Source organism: Lagenorhynchus albirostris, chromosome 5 (genome assembly GCF_949774975.1).
Source record: "Lagenorhynchus albirostris chromosome 5, mLagAlb1.1, whole genome shotgun sequence".
Lineage (NCBI taxonomy): Eukaryota > Metazoa > Chordata > Mammalia > Artiodactyla > Delphinidae > Lagenorhynchus > Lagenorhynchus albirostris.
This window is the reverse complement of record NC_083099.1, coordinates 80,354,916-80,370,035: the sequence shown is the minus strand read 5'-3', so window position 1 is coordinate 80,370,035 and position 15,120 is coordinate 80,354,916. Positions and strand designations below refer to the sequence as shown.

The 15,120-nt window shown below is 42.2% G+C and overlaps 1 protein-coding gene across 1 annotated transcript in view; it reads left to right on the top strand.

Moving 5' to 3' along the window:
• The window catches only part of ARHGAP31 (Rho GTPase activating protein 31), a 109,711-nt gene that overhangs the window by 51,388 nt on the left and 43,203 nt on the right, over window positions 1-15,120 (top strand). Inside the window, exons 2-3 of the mRNA XM_060150560.1 lie at window positions 10,966-11,068; window positions 13,609-13,753. Coding sequence (XP_060006543.1) covers window positions 10,966-11,068; window positions 13,609-13,753 — 248 coding nt within the window. The remainder of the gene's footprint in view (window positions 1-10,965; window positions 11,069-13,608; window positions 13,754-15,120) is intronic.

Here is a 15,120-nt window from a genome sequence, read left to right as displayed (position 1 = left end):
CCTCAACCACTGCGCCACCAGGGAAGCCCAGGCACGTACCTTTCTTAAAGAAATTTTCAGAAGCAACTAGAAAAGAGTGAGGCTTCTCACCTCCCCTTTCATCCTCGGCAAAGCGTACGAGGTCCTCTGCACTGACCCTAAAGGGACGCCTTATTTTCCTTTGTTGGATCGATATGTTTGTGGCAAATCTTTTCCTTCATATTATCCCCTCCTCCACCCACCTTTCTCAAAAGCCTGTTCCCTTGAAGGGAAGAATTCCAGGGTTACTCCTACTGAGGCAGCTGCATGGATTGGACATTATTCTAAGGGCAATGGGAAGCCAGTGAATGTTTTGGAATAGGGGAGCTTTTCCATAGTGTTTTAGAAAGATTTGTTTGGCAGTGGAGCTCAAGATAGAATGCAGTCTTCCTAGCCTGTCAAAACTCCTCCAATTTACCTGAATTTACCTTCTCTTCCACCAGACTGGTCTAGTCAGCATTCCTGGAATTCACCACATTATTTCTTGTTTTCCCATCTTGTTTATACCATTCCCTGCTCTAGCTGCATCAGAAAGTGGGTGATGTTTACAAAGTGCTTATTATATGCCGGAGGCTTATTTAAGCTTTCTGCATGTATCACAGTATATAATTGCATCACATTGTATCTTATCACATCACAGCATCTCAAATCACCCCCTAGGAACCAGTGTCTGAGTTCTTATTGCATAGCCTTGTACGTCCTCCTTTATCCACTGATCAATCTCACAGCATCGTGCGGCCCCGGGGTGAGGGTCTTGCCTCAGCCCTCTCTAACAAGGTCCCTCTCATACTGTCAGCTCTCTATAATGTACACAATTTCCTGTTCTTGTTCAACACCTAAAAGCCCTGCCTGACTTCCCCCACCATTGTGTAATCTTTTAGAAGAACTTCTGTCACGTTTTTGTGCCTCTCAAGGGCCCTTAACATATTTTGCTTGATCGTTTTATACCGGCCAAGTTACTAAATATCTGTGAGCTTCAATTTCCTCATTTACAAAGCAAAGATAAATACCTTCCTCAGAAAGTGGTTGTGAGGACTGCGCTGGGTACAAATAATGCATGAAAGTGTAGTGCGCAGGGGTCGGCACCTAGTAGGTACACAGTAATTGTCCGTTCCCTCTTGGCTTCTTGAGGGCAAAGATCTTATTCACCTTTTTGTCCCTTGGGCTGGATAGCCCTGCAGTACATCTGCTTTGGTAGAAGGAGAATCGTTGCCATTGGGAGGAGTGGGTGTACGGATGACAGAGACCTGAGAGCTCAGCTGGGATGAGTCAGGGTGTGGAGCAGAGGGGGGACCTGGACACTTCTGTGGGAAAGAGCTGACTTGATTTGGTATCTGAAACCCTGGAAGTGAGGAGGGGAGGGGACTCCAGGATATAGTCTTCCATCAGGAGCCTCACCCAGCAGTGGAGCAGAGCTGGTTAGGCAAATACTTCTATTTAACAAGGAGGAATTACCTCACAGGGTGATTGGAAAGGACTTCAACAAACATGGAAATTGCCTCACTAACTTTAGAAAGCCCTTGGGCTTCTTTAATGAAACTTGTTTTTTTTTTTGTTTTTGCGGTGCGCGGGCCTCTCACTGTTGTGGCCTCTCCCGTCGCGGAGCACAGGCTCCAGATGCGTGGGCTCAGCAGCCATGGCTCACGGGCCCAGCCGCTCCGCAGCATGTGGGATCCTCCCGGACCGGGGCACGAACCCCTGTCCCCTGCATCGGCAGGTGGACTCTCAACCACTACACCACCAGGGAAGCCCGAAACTTGTTTTTTTAAAAACCAATTTTTTTCTTTAAAAAAATTATTTGTACCTCACCCTCATTATAGAAAATTCAGAAAAGCAAAATGAAGAATATAGAAAAGCAAAAACATACTATTAGCCTTTCAGTGTGTGTGTGTTTTATCATTTGAGAGATTGTGAAGGGTTGTGTAAACGGGACAGTCACTCTTTGCTCTTTAAATTTGTGTATCTTTTTCATTTTTATTCTTCTCTTCCCCAGTGTTATTGCAATATAATTGATATACTCCAGTGTATAAGTTTAAGGTGTACAGCATAATGGTTTGACTTACATAAATATATTGTGAAATGATTACCGCAGTAAGTTTAGTTAGCACCCATCATCTCATATACATACAATAAAAAGAGAAAGAAAAGCAAGAAAAAAATGTTTCCTTGTGATGAGAGCACTTAGGATTTACTCTCTTAACAATTTTCATATATAATGTACGGCAATGCTAACTATAATCATCACGCTGTACATTGCAGCTCTAGTAATCACTTATCTTGTAACTGGAAGTTGGTACCTTTTGAAAACCTTCATCCAATTCCTGCTCCCCGCTTTCCCCACCCCCTCCTCTGGTAACCACAAATCTGATCTCTTTTTCTATGAGCTTCATGTTTTTTTTAGATTCCAGATATAAGTGAGATCATACAGTATTTGTCTTTCTCCGACTTATTTCACTTAGCATAATACCCTTAAGGTCCATCCGTGTTGTCACAAATGGCAGGATTTCCTTATTTTTATGCTGAATATTATTCCGTTGTATATATATGCCACAACTTCTTTCTTTTTTAAGATTTATTTATTTATTTGGCTGCACTGGGTCTTTGTTGCTGTGTGCGGGCTTTCTCTAGCTGTGGTGAGCAGGGGCTACTCTTCACTGCGGTGCACGGGCTTCTCACTGCGGTGGCTTCTTTTGTTGCAGAGCACGGGCTCCAGGCACACAGGCTCAGTAGTTGTGGCTCGCGGGCTCTAGAGCGCAGGCTCAGCAGTTGTGGCGCACGGGCTTATAGTCCCTCCAAGGCATGTGGGATCTTCCCAGAGCAGGGATCGAGCCCGTGTCCCCTGCATTGGCAGGCAGACTCCCAACCACTGCGTCACCAGTAAAGTCCCTGCCACAGCTTCTTTATCCACTCATCTTTTGATGGACACATGTTCCCATGTCTTGACTATTGTAAATAATTCTGCTATGAACTGCGATGTGCAGATATCTTTTCAAGTTAGTGGTTTTGTTTCCTTTGGATATGTTCCCAGAAGTGTGATTGCTGGATCATATAGCAGTTTTACTTTTTAATTTTTTTGAGGATCCATACTGTTTTCCATAGTGGCTGTACCAGGTTATAATCTCACTAACGGTGAACAAGGGTTCCCTTTTCTCCATATCCTTGCCAGCATTTCTCTCGTCTTTTTGAAAATAAATTTATTTATTTATTTATTTTTGGCTGTGTTGGGTCTTCGTTTCTGTGCGAGGGCTTTCTCTAGTTGTGGCAAGCGGGGGCCACTCTTCATTGCAGTGCGTGCAGCCTCTTCACTATCACGGCTTCTCTTGTTGCGGAGCACAGGCTGCAGACGTGCAGGCTCAGTAGTTGTGGCTCACGGGCCCAGTTTCTCCGCGGCATGTGGGATCTTCCCACACCAGGGCTCGAACCCGTGTCCCCTGCATTGGCAGGCAGATTCTCAACCACTGCGCCACCAGGGAAGCCCTCTCTCTTGTCTTTTTGATGATGGTCATTCTAACTTGAGGTGATATCTCATTGTGGGTTTGATTTGCTTTTTCCTAATGACTAGTGATGTTGAGCATCTTTTCAATGTATCTGTTGGCCTTTTGTATATCTTCTTTGGAGAAGTGTCTGTCTTTTGCCCATTTTTTATTTGGATTATTTGGTTTTTTGCTATCGAGTTGTTTGACTTCTTTATATCTTTTGTATATTAACCCCTTATCAGATACATGATTTACAAATATTTTTCCTATTCCATAGGTTGTCTTTTCATGTTGCTGATTGTTTCTTCGGCTGTGCAGAAGCTTTTTAGTTTGATGTAGTCCTGCCCGTTTATTTTTGATTTTGTTCCTTGTGCTTTATGTGCTATAGCCAAAAAAATCATTGCCAAGACACATGTCAAGGAGCTTTTTTCCCATGTCTTCTTCTAGGAATTTCGTGGTTTCATGTCTTACATATAAGTCTTTAATCCATTTCAAGTTAATGTTTGTGAGTGGTATAAGATACAGGTCTAGTTTCATTCTTTTACATGTGAATATCCAGTTTTCCCAGCACAAATTTTCCCAGACTGTCTTTTCTCCATTGAGTATTCTTGGCTTCCTTGTGAAATACAATTGACCATAGATTCTTGGGTTTATATCTGGGATCTTGGTTTTTTCCCCTGATCTTCTTTTCTGTTTTTATGCTAGTACCATAATGTTTTGTTTACTATAGCTTTATAGTATGGCTTGAAGTCAGGAAGTGTTTTTCACTTTTTTATCAGTATATATTGCTTCTTTAACTTTTTCAAAAGGAACTTAAAAATAGATGTTAACCACTAGGTGTTGAACACCTAATAGCCATCACCACAGTAAGGTAGGGTCTGCAGTGGTAGAGTTTCAGGCATATGGATAGCCAAGGGCAAGGAACCAAACAGCTCTCCTTAAATGGTGCTTCCATACCTGGCCACTAACTCATGGGATCTGCTCTCTTGATGGGGAGGGTTTGAGTCAGGTAGGTGTAGCTTGGGGCTTTTTCTAAACTTCCTCCTCAGTGTGGTACCATGAAAAAAGCATGAGCTTTGGAGTCAGACAAACCTAGGTTTGGATCCCAACTCTGACACTTAGGAATTGTGATGTTGGGCAACTTACCTAACCTCTCTGAGAATCAGCTTTCACATTTTCAAAATGGAGAATTTTATGTCTTTTGTGGATTGGCTATGATTATAGAATGGAGAATGCTGTTAAAAGAGAGAGAGAGAGAAAAAAAAAAGCACCTCATGTAGTGCCTGGCACATTAAAAAGTGTTTTCTTCTTTGAAGGACCCAGATATCAATGGAGGACTGAAAACCCATCTGGAGAGTAATGACCAATCCCTTGTTTAGCAAAACATTTCAAGTGCTTGTGTTTTCAAGACTATTCTAGATGAATGAGACAGAACTATCCTCATTGTCCCTAAAGAGCTCACAACTTAGTGATGGAGATGACATAGGTTCAGGCAACACCTAGCACTTAGTGCTGGAGGAGAGCAGGTTTGCAATAAGTATTTGCTGAATTGGATTTTTTAATGAAAAGTTTTGGGGAAAGGTAATATATTCTTATAGTTCAAAACTCAAAAGTATGAAAGAGTATACAATGAGGAGTTTCCCTCTTACTCATAGCCCTGGCCTCAGCTTCCCAGTTTTTTTTCCCATAGGCAACTGAAGTTATCACTTTATTATGCATCCTTCCATAGATATTTAATGCATATACAAAGGAATTGTAGAGCTGTTCTGTTATTCTCTCTTTTTAAAAAAAACAAATGCTTGTATACCATTACACCGGTCTGTGCCTCATTCTTTCTGCTTAACAATATATCTCGGAGACTGCTGTATATCAGTACATGAAAGTTTCCTCATTCTTTTTGATGACTATATAGTATTCCATTATATGGATATTCTATTATTTATATAAATAGCTTCCTATTGATGAACAATCTCATGCTATTACAAAAATTGCTGCAATGAATTACCTTATAGATACAGAAATGTTCTAGAATTGGAATAATGAAAAGGTTCTGAAATGTGATTGTTGCTTAACTGTCAATATAGTGTAAACCACTTAATTATGTGCTCTAAAAGGGTGAATTTTATGACATTTGATTTATATCTCAATTTTTTTTAAGTTTAGAGAAACAGAAAAAGAAACTTTACTCCAAGGAGGACAGGCTAAATCCTGACATATTAAAAAAACAATTTTCCTTGGAAAATTGGAAAGCAGTTAATTTGCTTTTTTGTAAAGAACAGAGAACATTATACTTTAAAAAATAAACACCACGAGGGCTTCCCTGGTGACGCAGTGGTTGGGAGTCCGCCTGCCGATGCAGGGGACGCGGGTTCGTGCCCCGGTCTGGGAAGATCCCACATGCCGTGGAGCCGCTGGGCCCGTGAGCCATGGCCGATGAGCCTGCGCGTCCGTAGCCTGTGCTCCGCAACGAGAGAGGCCACAACAGTGAGAGGCCCGCGTACCACAAAATAAATAAATAAATAAATAAATAAATAAATAAACACCACGAATTTTCAGACTTTTCTATAATTCTACATTAGGTCAGGAAGAAGAGAGAAGAGGTTAAAACAGGGAGGAGAAAGAAGAATCAAAGAGGGAGAGTTCCAGGAGGACAGCGACCCCTCAGGCAAGCCAAGGCCCACAGAGGCTGGGAGGAGCGTGCCACAGGAGACATGGAGGCTCAGGAGACATGGAGACGCAGGAGAGATGGTGGCGCAGGAGACATGGAGGCGCAGGAGACATGGAGGCGCAGGAGACATGGAGGTGCAGGAGATATGGAGGCTCAGGAGAGATGGAGGCGCAGGATCGAGGAAGGAGGGGACAGAAATACAGAGCAGGAGCTGGCAGAGGGAGAAGGTACAGGAGCCACTGCGACGACTCTTAGATTCCTGCGGAATGGAAAGCTGGGAAGCTCTCTGCTGACAACCAGAAATAATAGAAAAGTGATTGAAATCTTTACTTCATCTCTTAAAAAATGCCGTAGTAGAGCAGGCTTATTCACAGCACAGCAGAGCTGCCTGAAGCCCTCACTCTCTCCCCCGTGCACAGCAGGAGATTCTTAAAGATTTCTTCCCTGTTCAGCGGCTTGTCTCTCTCTGACTCTCCCCCTGCAAGTATCAATTCTTCATCCACCAGTGATCCTTGGTCCTTTCTATCACCTCAGTCAAGGTGATGAATATATCCATTATGCCCAAAAGTTTCCTCGGCCCCTCTGCAGCTCCTGCCTCCTGCCTCTTCCCTGCTTTCTCCCACTATAAATTAGTTTGCATTTTCTTGAGTTCTATGTGGATGGAATCATATAGCATGTACTCTTCTATAGAATGGCTTCTATCGCCCGTATGGTATATCATCCCTTGTTATTGCTGAGTAGTAGTCCATTGTATGTATGTACCACTAAACTTTACTCTGATGGTTAGGGATGCAGGACCCAGAGAGGGAATGAAATATGACCAGTACAGGACCTTAACAAAAATCCAGAATGGGGCGGGAGGAGAGCCATATTTCCCTAAAACACAAATGCAATTTGCACTGTGAAAGAATGAGGCTGCCATGATCACATAACTGATCAAATAAAACTGTGTTTGTTCCAATCTGCATCTCCAGATCTGATCAGATTCCGGCCATACAGGGAAGTGGGGCAGCTTAGCAGGCATTACCTCTGGGGGGATTCAGAGAAATGATTTAATTGCTGGCCTTTTCTGCCCTAAACCCTTGAAGAAGTTTGGAATTGAGGAAAGAAGTACCCCCACGTTATTTTTGAGTATAAAATAACTTTTAGTTGTAGCAAGTTGGACCAGATGAAACAAATGACTTTAAAATGTTTTGTAAATTGTAAAGCACAAATCAAAGGCAAAGTCTTCTTTTCCGTCAGAAACCACCTCAGGATTTATTTTGTGCTCCGATTAAAATTTAACGTTAAAGATCGCTGCTCCAGGAAAAACGAAACCAAACCAAACAAAAAAGGGACTTAGAGAACCATCAGTGCGATAATTCAAAGAAGTCATAATGTTATATCATAATCCGCAACTGTGTGTACCTCTGTAGGAGGAGACTTAATGTTCTTTGGGTCCATGATAAATCCCACAGAACTAGTTCTGTGGCTCCAACCTTCTATAGCAACCTAAACAGACAATGGAGGCTTTCTTTCCATCTATACCTACTCAGCCATTTTGTATCAAGCTTCTATCCTGTCCAGAATCCTAGGGTGTCCCCAGTTTGGTTGGGCCCCAGGAACAACAGCCTAAAGAATTCTGAGACTTTGAGACGATACTCTTGGCAGCCCCTGCAACACCACCGACCAGTATCACCTTTAGAGCCTTGCTCCTTGCTCCCCGAAGTATGGGCTGCAGATTGGCTGTATCTGAATCACCTGGTAATTTGCTAGAAATGCAAATTCTTGACTCCCTCCCTCCACCCTCCCATTGGAATCTGCATGTTAACAAGATCCCGGGGGTTTGTATCCACATTAAAATATGAGAAGCTCTGGTCTAGATCAACTTCAGCATGCATCAGAATCACCTGGGAAGCAACTGCTGCTGCTGGACTTATCTAGGGACCACAGTCTGAGAACCACTGCTCTGACTCTAGAGCTGGATGATTACAGAGATCAAGTGGATCCTTTCCCATTTACTGAGTATGATGGAGAATTCCTACGTCTTCCAACTCGGCCCAAGATGAGAATCCAAGAAAGCTAACACGCCTCAGGGACCAGGACCATGGCCTTTTCCCTTGGGTTGTTTTAATATTGCCTCCTGTTTAAACAGAGCTGTGGACTAGAGGTTCTGGGGCCTCTGTACCAAATTTATGGCAGAGGCTCCATCCGGGAATGTGTTTTCCTCGCCTTTAAAACAAACGGAGCCTGAGGTTATACGACTGAGAGCCATGCTACTGGGAGGTGGGTCTTTGAGAATGGAATAGGACAGAGTGGTGACCCTGCACTGCCCATCTGTGGAGTGTTCCTTATAGAAGCCCTTTGAGGCTGAGGCTTTTGTCTTTGAGTCCTGCTTGGGAATGCTCCGAGCTCTCAATCCACCTGTGCCGTGCAACAGCCATATACCTTGGTACAGACTCACATTGTGAAGCACATCAAGGTCAAGCACAGTTCCAGGACTGCTGCCTTTGTATTATGAAGATACACCTCAATGCATAGAAAAGTGACCTCAACCAGAGAGAGACACAAAAGCCATTCTGAATAGGGAGGTGAGTGTTGACTTGTAAGAGGTTGGTCAGCTCTACCCCAACTGCCCATCAGATGGGAGGCAGCAAACTGTTTTCACCAAGACTGAATCTCACAAATGATAAATTTACATCATATAGAAGCGTCAAATAGGAATAACTGTCATTGTAGAATGCTGCTTATATGCCAGGGTCTGTGCTAAGTATTTACAAGTATTACTTCAATCCTAGCTATGAGGTTAATATCACTGTTATCCTCATTTTACAGATGTGGAAACTAAGAAATGGAATTATTGCATATTTTGTCCAAGGTTACAAAGGCAGTTTGGCATTCAAACCTGTGCTCTTGACCATGACCTTGCGTGGCAGGTTACAGAGCAACATCTTGTTGTGGGTGGGAAAGAGTCGACCTACTGTGCACAATAGGGATTTTTTTTTTAAACAATACAACTTTTTTAAGCATGGGAACTCTGTTTGCTTATTTATTTATTTATAAAATTTATTTAGAGGCATGAGGCATAAATAGGGTTCTCACCAAGAACCCTATTTCATAAAATAGATCAAAGTATAGCTTTTCTAACTGAAGCCAGGCAAGGGCTCAGCCCTTCTCCACCACACCCACTCCTACCCTGTATTCACTCACAGGGAATAGTTCCACCTCTGTGGTCTCTGACCTCAATATTTCCAATCCCAAGTTCACTTCCTGCCCTCTTTCCACCTTGGGTAACTAAGAAGCTTCTCACCAGTTGGTCATGAATGAAAGGGGCAAAACATGGATGTGTCCTGGAGAAGAAAGGCTCTGGGGATGCACAGCCTTTGAGAGGTGGGTGGAATACTTTAAGTATGATGAATTTTACTCAGCACCTAAAACGATAGTTAGTGGTTGAAGGAAATGATGGGGGAGTTGTTTAGAAAGTATTGTAATAGAGAATCCAGGAAGAATGTTGAGCCTGAACACCTAGTATCTACCCATGTAAAAGGTCCAGTCCAGCTTCGTATTGTGTGTGGGTATGATCATGTGCATTAAGCATTAATGGATTGGCTTTAGGCTAATCCAAGGCATTAATAGACTGAGTATGTCTTGGGGGAGTGAGCACAGTGCTAACCCAAGCCCTGGTTCATGGAGTTCCCATACCACCTCTGTGCCTGAGGACTTCAGCACCCAAGGCTTTGGTAGTTCCAGACCATCTACAACACTCTCACAGAGGGACCTCCGATGGATCTGCCCAGGGACCAAAGTGGCAAGTGACCTGCCACTCTCTCCATGCCATCCAGAAGGCCTGTGGCTGCCATTCCGGGTCACTGAGCTGGCTGGGCTGATCAGGTTCAGCCCTGAGGAGAGAACAGCATAGCCGGACCCTTCTACCCAGGCACTGGACTTCTAGAGTGGCAGGAATTTGAGGGACCGTGTTGGTCCCTTATATGAGATCCATTCTATCAATGACTGGTTTGACCCATTTGGTGGTGGTGCCGGCGGGGTGGGGGGAGGGGGAGGTTCTCACCTTTAAAAAAAAACACTTAACACCTTTAAATCACCTTTAACATTTTGGCAGATATTCTTCCAGTCTTTTTTCCCTTTGCAGTTTTTTAAACATAGCTGGATTCACAGGGTATATTTGATTTTGTGCCTTGTTCTTGTTTTACCTACCTACATCATAAGCATTTTTCCATGTGTTAAATCACTTTTCATAAGCGACAAGTACTCCTGAGTGAGGTAAATAAATTTACCTGCCCTTTGTTTTCTTCGTGTGTAGACGAGGCAAGAGTTCTCTAATTTTATCACACAACAGTCACCTAGAAGGCTTTTTAAAACACAGATTGCTGGGCGCCACCTCCAGAATTTCTGATTCACTGGGTGTGAGTGGGGCCTGGGAATTTGCATTCCCAACAGGTTCCCAGGAGATGCTGGTGCTACTGGTCAGGGGACCACACTGGGAGAACCAGTGACATGAGGAGATTGTGTTGGGGGATTTCCAAGGTCACTGCTGGTTTCAAAAATCTAAGTGTTAGCATATTTTATAAATTCTTAAAAAAAGAAAAGACCTAACTTTTAAAACACATGGGTTTTCTAAACTTTAACAAAACCCTATTTTTTTAAATATCAAAGAACATCATCTACCATTTACAAGTAATTGTTTCCACTTGTAGCTCATATGCATTCCATACTTCTCTTTGAAGTTACCTCGATTTTTAAAAGGCTATCTTTAAAAGACAGACTTATACCTAATACTTTATTTTTTTCTTTTCCTTTGCATAGTTCCATATGTATTGAAGAGCTGTGCAGAATTTATAGAGACTCACGGCATCGTGGATGGAATTTATCGGCTTTCAGGAGTCACCTCAAACATACAACGGCTAAGGTAAGCCCAAGAATAGCCCCCCAAAGGATTCTCCCATGATCCTTCCTCTGTCCATACCTCTATCTGCAGGTGTTGGGGGTATTAAAAACTGAAGGGATTGAGGGAAGGATGTCAGGGCAGAAGATCAAGTGCTGATGTTTTCAGATGCCTAACTCTTCTTAATCTAATCAGGAAGCTCACCAATCTGATGTAATTCTTTCCAACAAAAACTCCTGAGGGCTTTTCATCTGTTCCTATGTCTTGCACCAGATTTATGCCTCTTAGGTAGATTCAACTGAACTCAAATGATTTAAATTGCAAGTTGGGAAAAAATGATTTATTATTACTCTCTTGCCTACCCACAGCTCAGATCCCCATTACATGGTATTCAGAACTTGCAGGTCATCGTGAGTTTTTCTGTTGGCACACACTCAACATTTGATATTTCATCTGGTCGAGAAATCAGAAGTCTGCATGATTGTGCATTTCTCTAATTGATGCCTGTATTTTTAAAATTATTGATAGAGGAACTATTTCCAATTCTATGGATTTATCCTAAACAATTCTAAAATGCATCCTAGAATTTTTTGGAAGAAATTTCTATCACAATGAATTAAGAGGACAGTAATTTTCTTTTTATGTATTATATCTGTAAAATAAAGGGAGTGTATATAGTTTATATATAGAATATATACATTATATATATGTACTGTTCCATGACTAAAAGAATAGGTTTATGTATTTTGAATATTGTTCTTTAATACAAAAAGAACATATTTTAATGTATTTATTATATATTCTTTAGTTACAAATGTAGACTTTTCAAATAAAACATTCTTGTTACAAGATTAATATGTAAAATTTACATGTGCAGGTAATTCATTTTTTTATCTTCTTCCTCCTATTTAGTTTTCTGCCCCTCGTCCTCAAATCTCAATTGTCATGAAACTATACCAAAGGAATAAAACATTCTTTTTACTCCCAGAGAAGTGATAGCTGTTAAAAAATAACTGGTTTATTGCAGCCAAAGGTTTTTAACAGATCTATGTGCTTACATCATTTCACTAATTTATTCATGTGACATTTTTCAGAGTTTCAACAGCAAGTATTTTTAACAGTTTACTCTTAGCTCTGAAACATACTACACAGTAGCTGGTATCGTGGAAGGACATTTGGACAATGGCCAGTTCTTTTTCACTTAAGGACTGACCTTAGCCTTGACAAGGGAAATTTCTGGCTAACTAAATAAGCTCTAGATTGTTTGTGTTCTGCCCTCGTAAGAAAAACACATGCCTATGAATTTGAGGCCATTGCATGGTTTGCTTTTCAAGGCCTCACTCAGTTCCTGTCAGGTTCTGACAGCATCGGGGATTTCCCTCCCCTTTATTAAAGGGGCAGAACCCGACTACAGGAGAATGGGCAGCACGCTGTTTCAAGATGCTGGTTCTGAGAGTCTGGTTGACTTTGTCACTACATGTTTGACCAAATGGATACTCTCAAGAAAGCTAACTTCTCTTCTGCATTAAAGCTCAGATTTATCATCTTTTAAATATATATATATTTTTTAAAATAAATTTATTTATTATTTATTTTTGGCTGCATTGGGGTCTTTGTTGCTGCACGAGGCTTTCTCTAGCTGCGGCGAGCGGGGGCCACTCCCCGTTGCGGTGCCCGGGCTTCTCTTGCTGTGAAGCTCAGGCTCTAGGGGTGTGGCTCATGGGCTCCAGAGCGCAGGCTCCTCAGCTGTGGCGCATGGGCCTAGTTGCTCCGCGGCACGTGGGATCTTCCCGGACCAGGGCTCAAACCCGCGTACCCTGCATTGGCAGGCGGACTCCCAACCACTGAGCCACCAGGGAAGCCGTAAATAGATTTTTAACTTTTAAGTATATGTTATTTGAGGCAGTATATTCATGTAACCTTGTTAGTGTTTTTTTAATTAGAAATGAGGCCTGGAATCTGACGATGCTCCGGAGCACCCCACTCTAGGTTGTTTAAGAAGATATTTGTAAGCTCATTTGTCCTGTGGGAGTCACTGTCAAGCAGCCTAGAAGTTTCCATTCAGCATCAAAGGGAGAGTTGATTGAAGTTCTCAAACCTTGAGTTTGAGTCTCCAGATAAAACAAGTTTGCTGACATGAATATGTGGACGTGAATGATAACAATCTGACTCACCCTGGTTTTGGTCTCTCCCCCAAGAAAGAGAAGTTCATTTAAAACAATATTTTGGAAAAACTGAACTCTCAACAGGGTTTTTGGAAAATTGTTTTCATATTTCCCCACTGTTCATAATTGAGACTACAGACATAATGCCATGAGAAATCCTTTTGTAAATGGGATTATGTCTTTCTAATTACAGCAGCTTCTGCAGGGAAGATCCAGACCTGAAGTGGAAATCTTTCCTGTAACTTCCTTGTGCCTGAAATAGAAGGTCTTTTTGAGTCAAGGTCAAAAATATGGTCAAATCAGCAGTTTAGGGTCTTTTTACCCCCTAAGCAGCCAAGTAGCTGCTGACATAGAACACATGTTCCTGGGATTGTTATGTCTCTGTCTGTGTTGTTTCAGGCAAGAGTTTGGCTCAGATCAATGTCCAGATCTGACAAGGGAAGTGTACCTCCAGGACATCCACTGTGTGGGCTCCCTCTGCAAGCTCTACTTTAGGGAGCTGCCCAACCCCCTCCTGACTTATGAGCTCTATGAGAAATTCACGGTGAGTGTTTGGATTTCCGTTATGGTTACTGGGTGGGAGGCATGGATGGGCCAAGGAAAGTTTCAGCACTAAAATTACAATAATAATACTCACCAGATGGTTGCCATTATCTTGGTGATGGAAGTAGGATGGTACAGTGAGGAAAGCAAGGTAGTGGGACTGTTTGCTAAATTTTTCCTTTCTTCAATTTTCAGAATCATGTTTGTTTGTGTGTAAGAACTGGGTTAAATCATCTCCACATTTATGTAACCAAATGCGTGTCATTATATAGGGAGGAAACTAAGAACCAGAGAATGAAGTGACTGGCCCAAGGTCACTCTACCCCCTAGCAGGACAGGAACCTGAGGCTCCAAATGCTACCCCCCGTGGCTAATTCATTTCGGGCTATTCCTTCTGTGTTTCTTTTGGGGGTTGCACAAAGAGGTAGGTGGGTAGAGAAGGGAGAGAGAACAAACAGAAGTCAACAGAGAGGTCAGAAAGCTGGGAAGAGAAAAGATTCTGGGAAAAGCAGCCGAGAGGGAGTGCAGGTTAGGCCAGTGAGTTGGATTGGTGGAGGATGGATGGGCAAGAGCAGAACACCTATATAGCAGCTGTATGGTCACCAAATAGGGTCCCCAAAGGAAAATGAGAGAGAAGAATAAATGCTTAGAGCATGTCTTTTTAAAAAAAAAAAAAAATCTTTATTGGAGTATAATTGCTTTACAATGGTGTGTTAGTTTCTGCTTTATAACAAAATGAATCAGTTATACATATACATATGTCCCCATATCTCTTCCCTCTTGCGTCTCCCTCCCTCCCACCCTTAGAGCATGTCTTTAAAGACAGCATTAAAAATAGGGCTTGGACATTTGGCTGCAGGTGGGGAGGTGCGGAGTAGGTGAAGAGTTGGGTTTAACCAAGGTTGAGGCTCAGCTAGAAAAAGAGGAGGAGGGATATGAGAGTGTGTGCAAGGGAGTGATTGAAATAATTGACCATAGAAATTTGTCTGGATAAGAAGGGAAATGAGGGCCTAAGGCAGGTAACAATGAAAAAGTAGATCAATAGGTCATTCATCCCAGTAAGGTCAGCAGACTGTTGGAGTAGGGTGGTCAGAGGGGATGTTTGAAATTAAGGTTATGAAGGAGTTGCAATTATTGGTAAGGACCAGATCTAGGCTCTAACCCTGGGAAGGAATCTTTCTTATGGCTCTTGTAATGAACTTATTTTGAGCATATAAATGTTCTTCAGTTTGAAATTATATAGGGATAAATGAATGCTTTTTAAAAATTGGGTGTGGACCATTAAAATAGATTTAGGAGTTTTCAGTGATACAGGGAAACACTCACTATGATAACTGGAAAAAGTAGGTACATAGTTGTATATTAAGA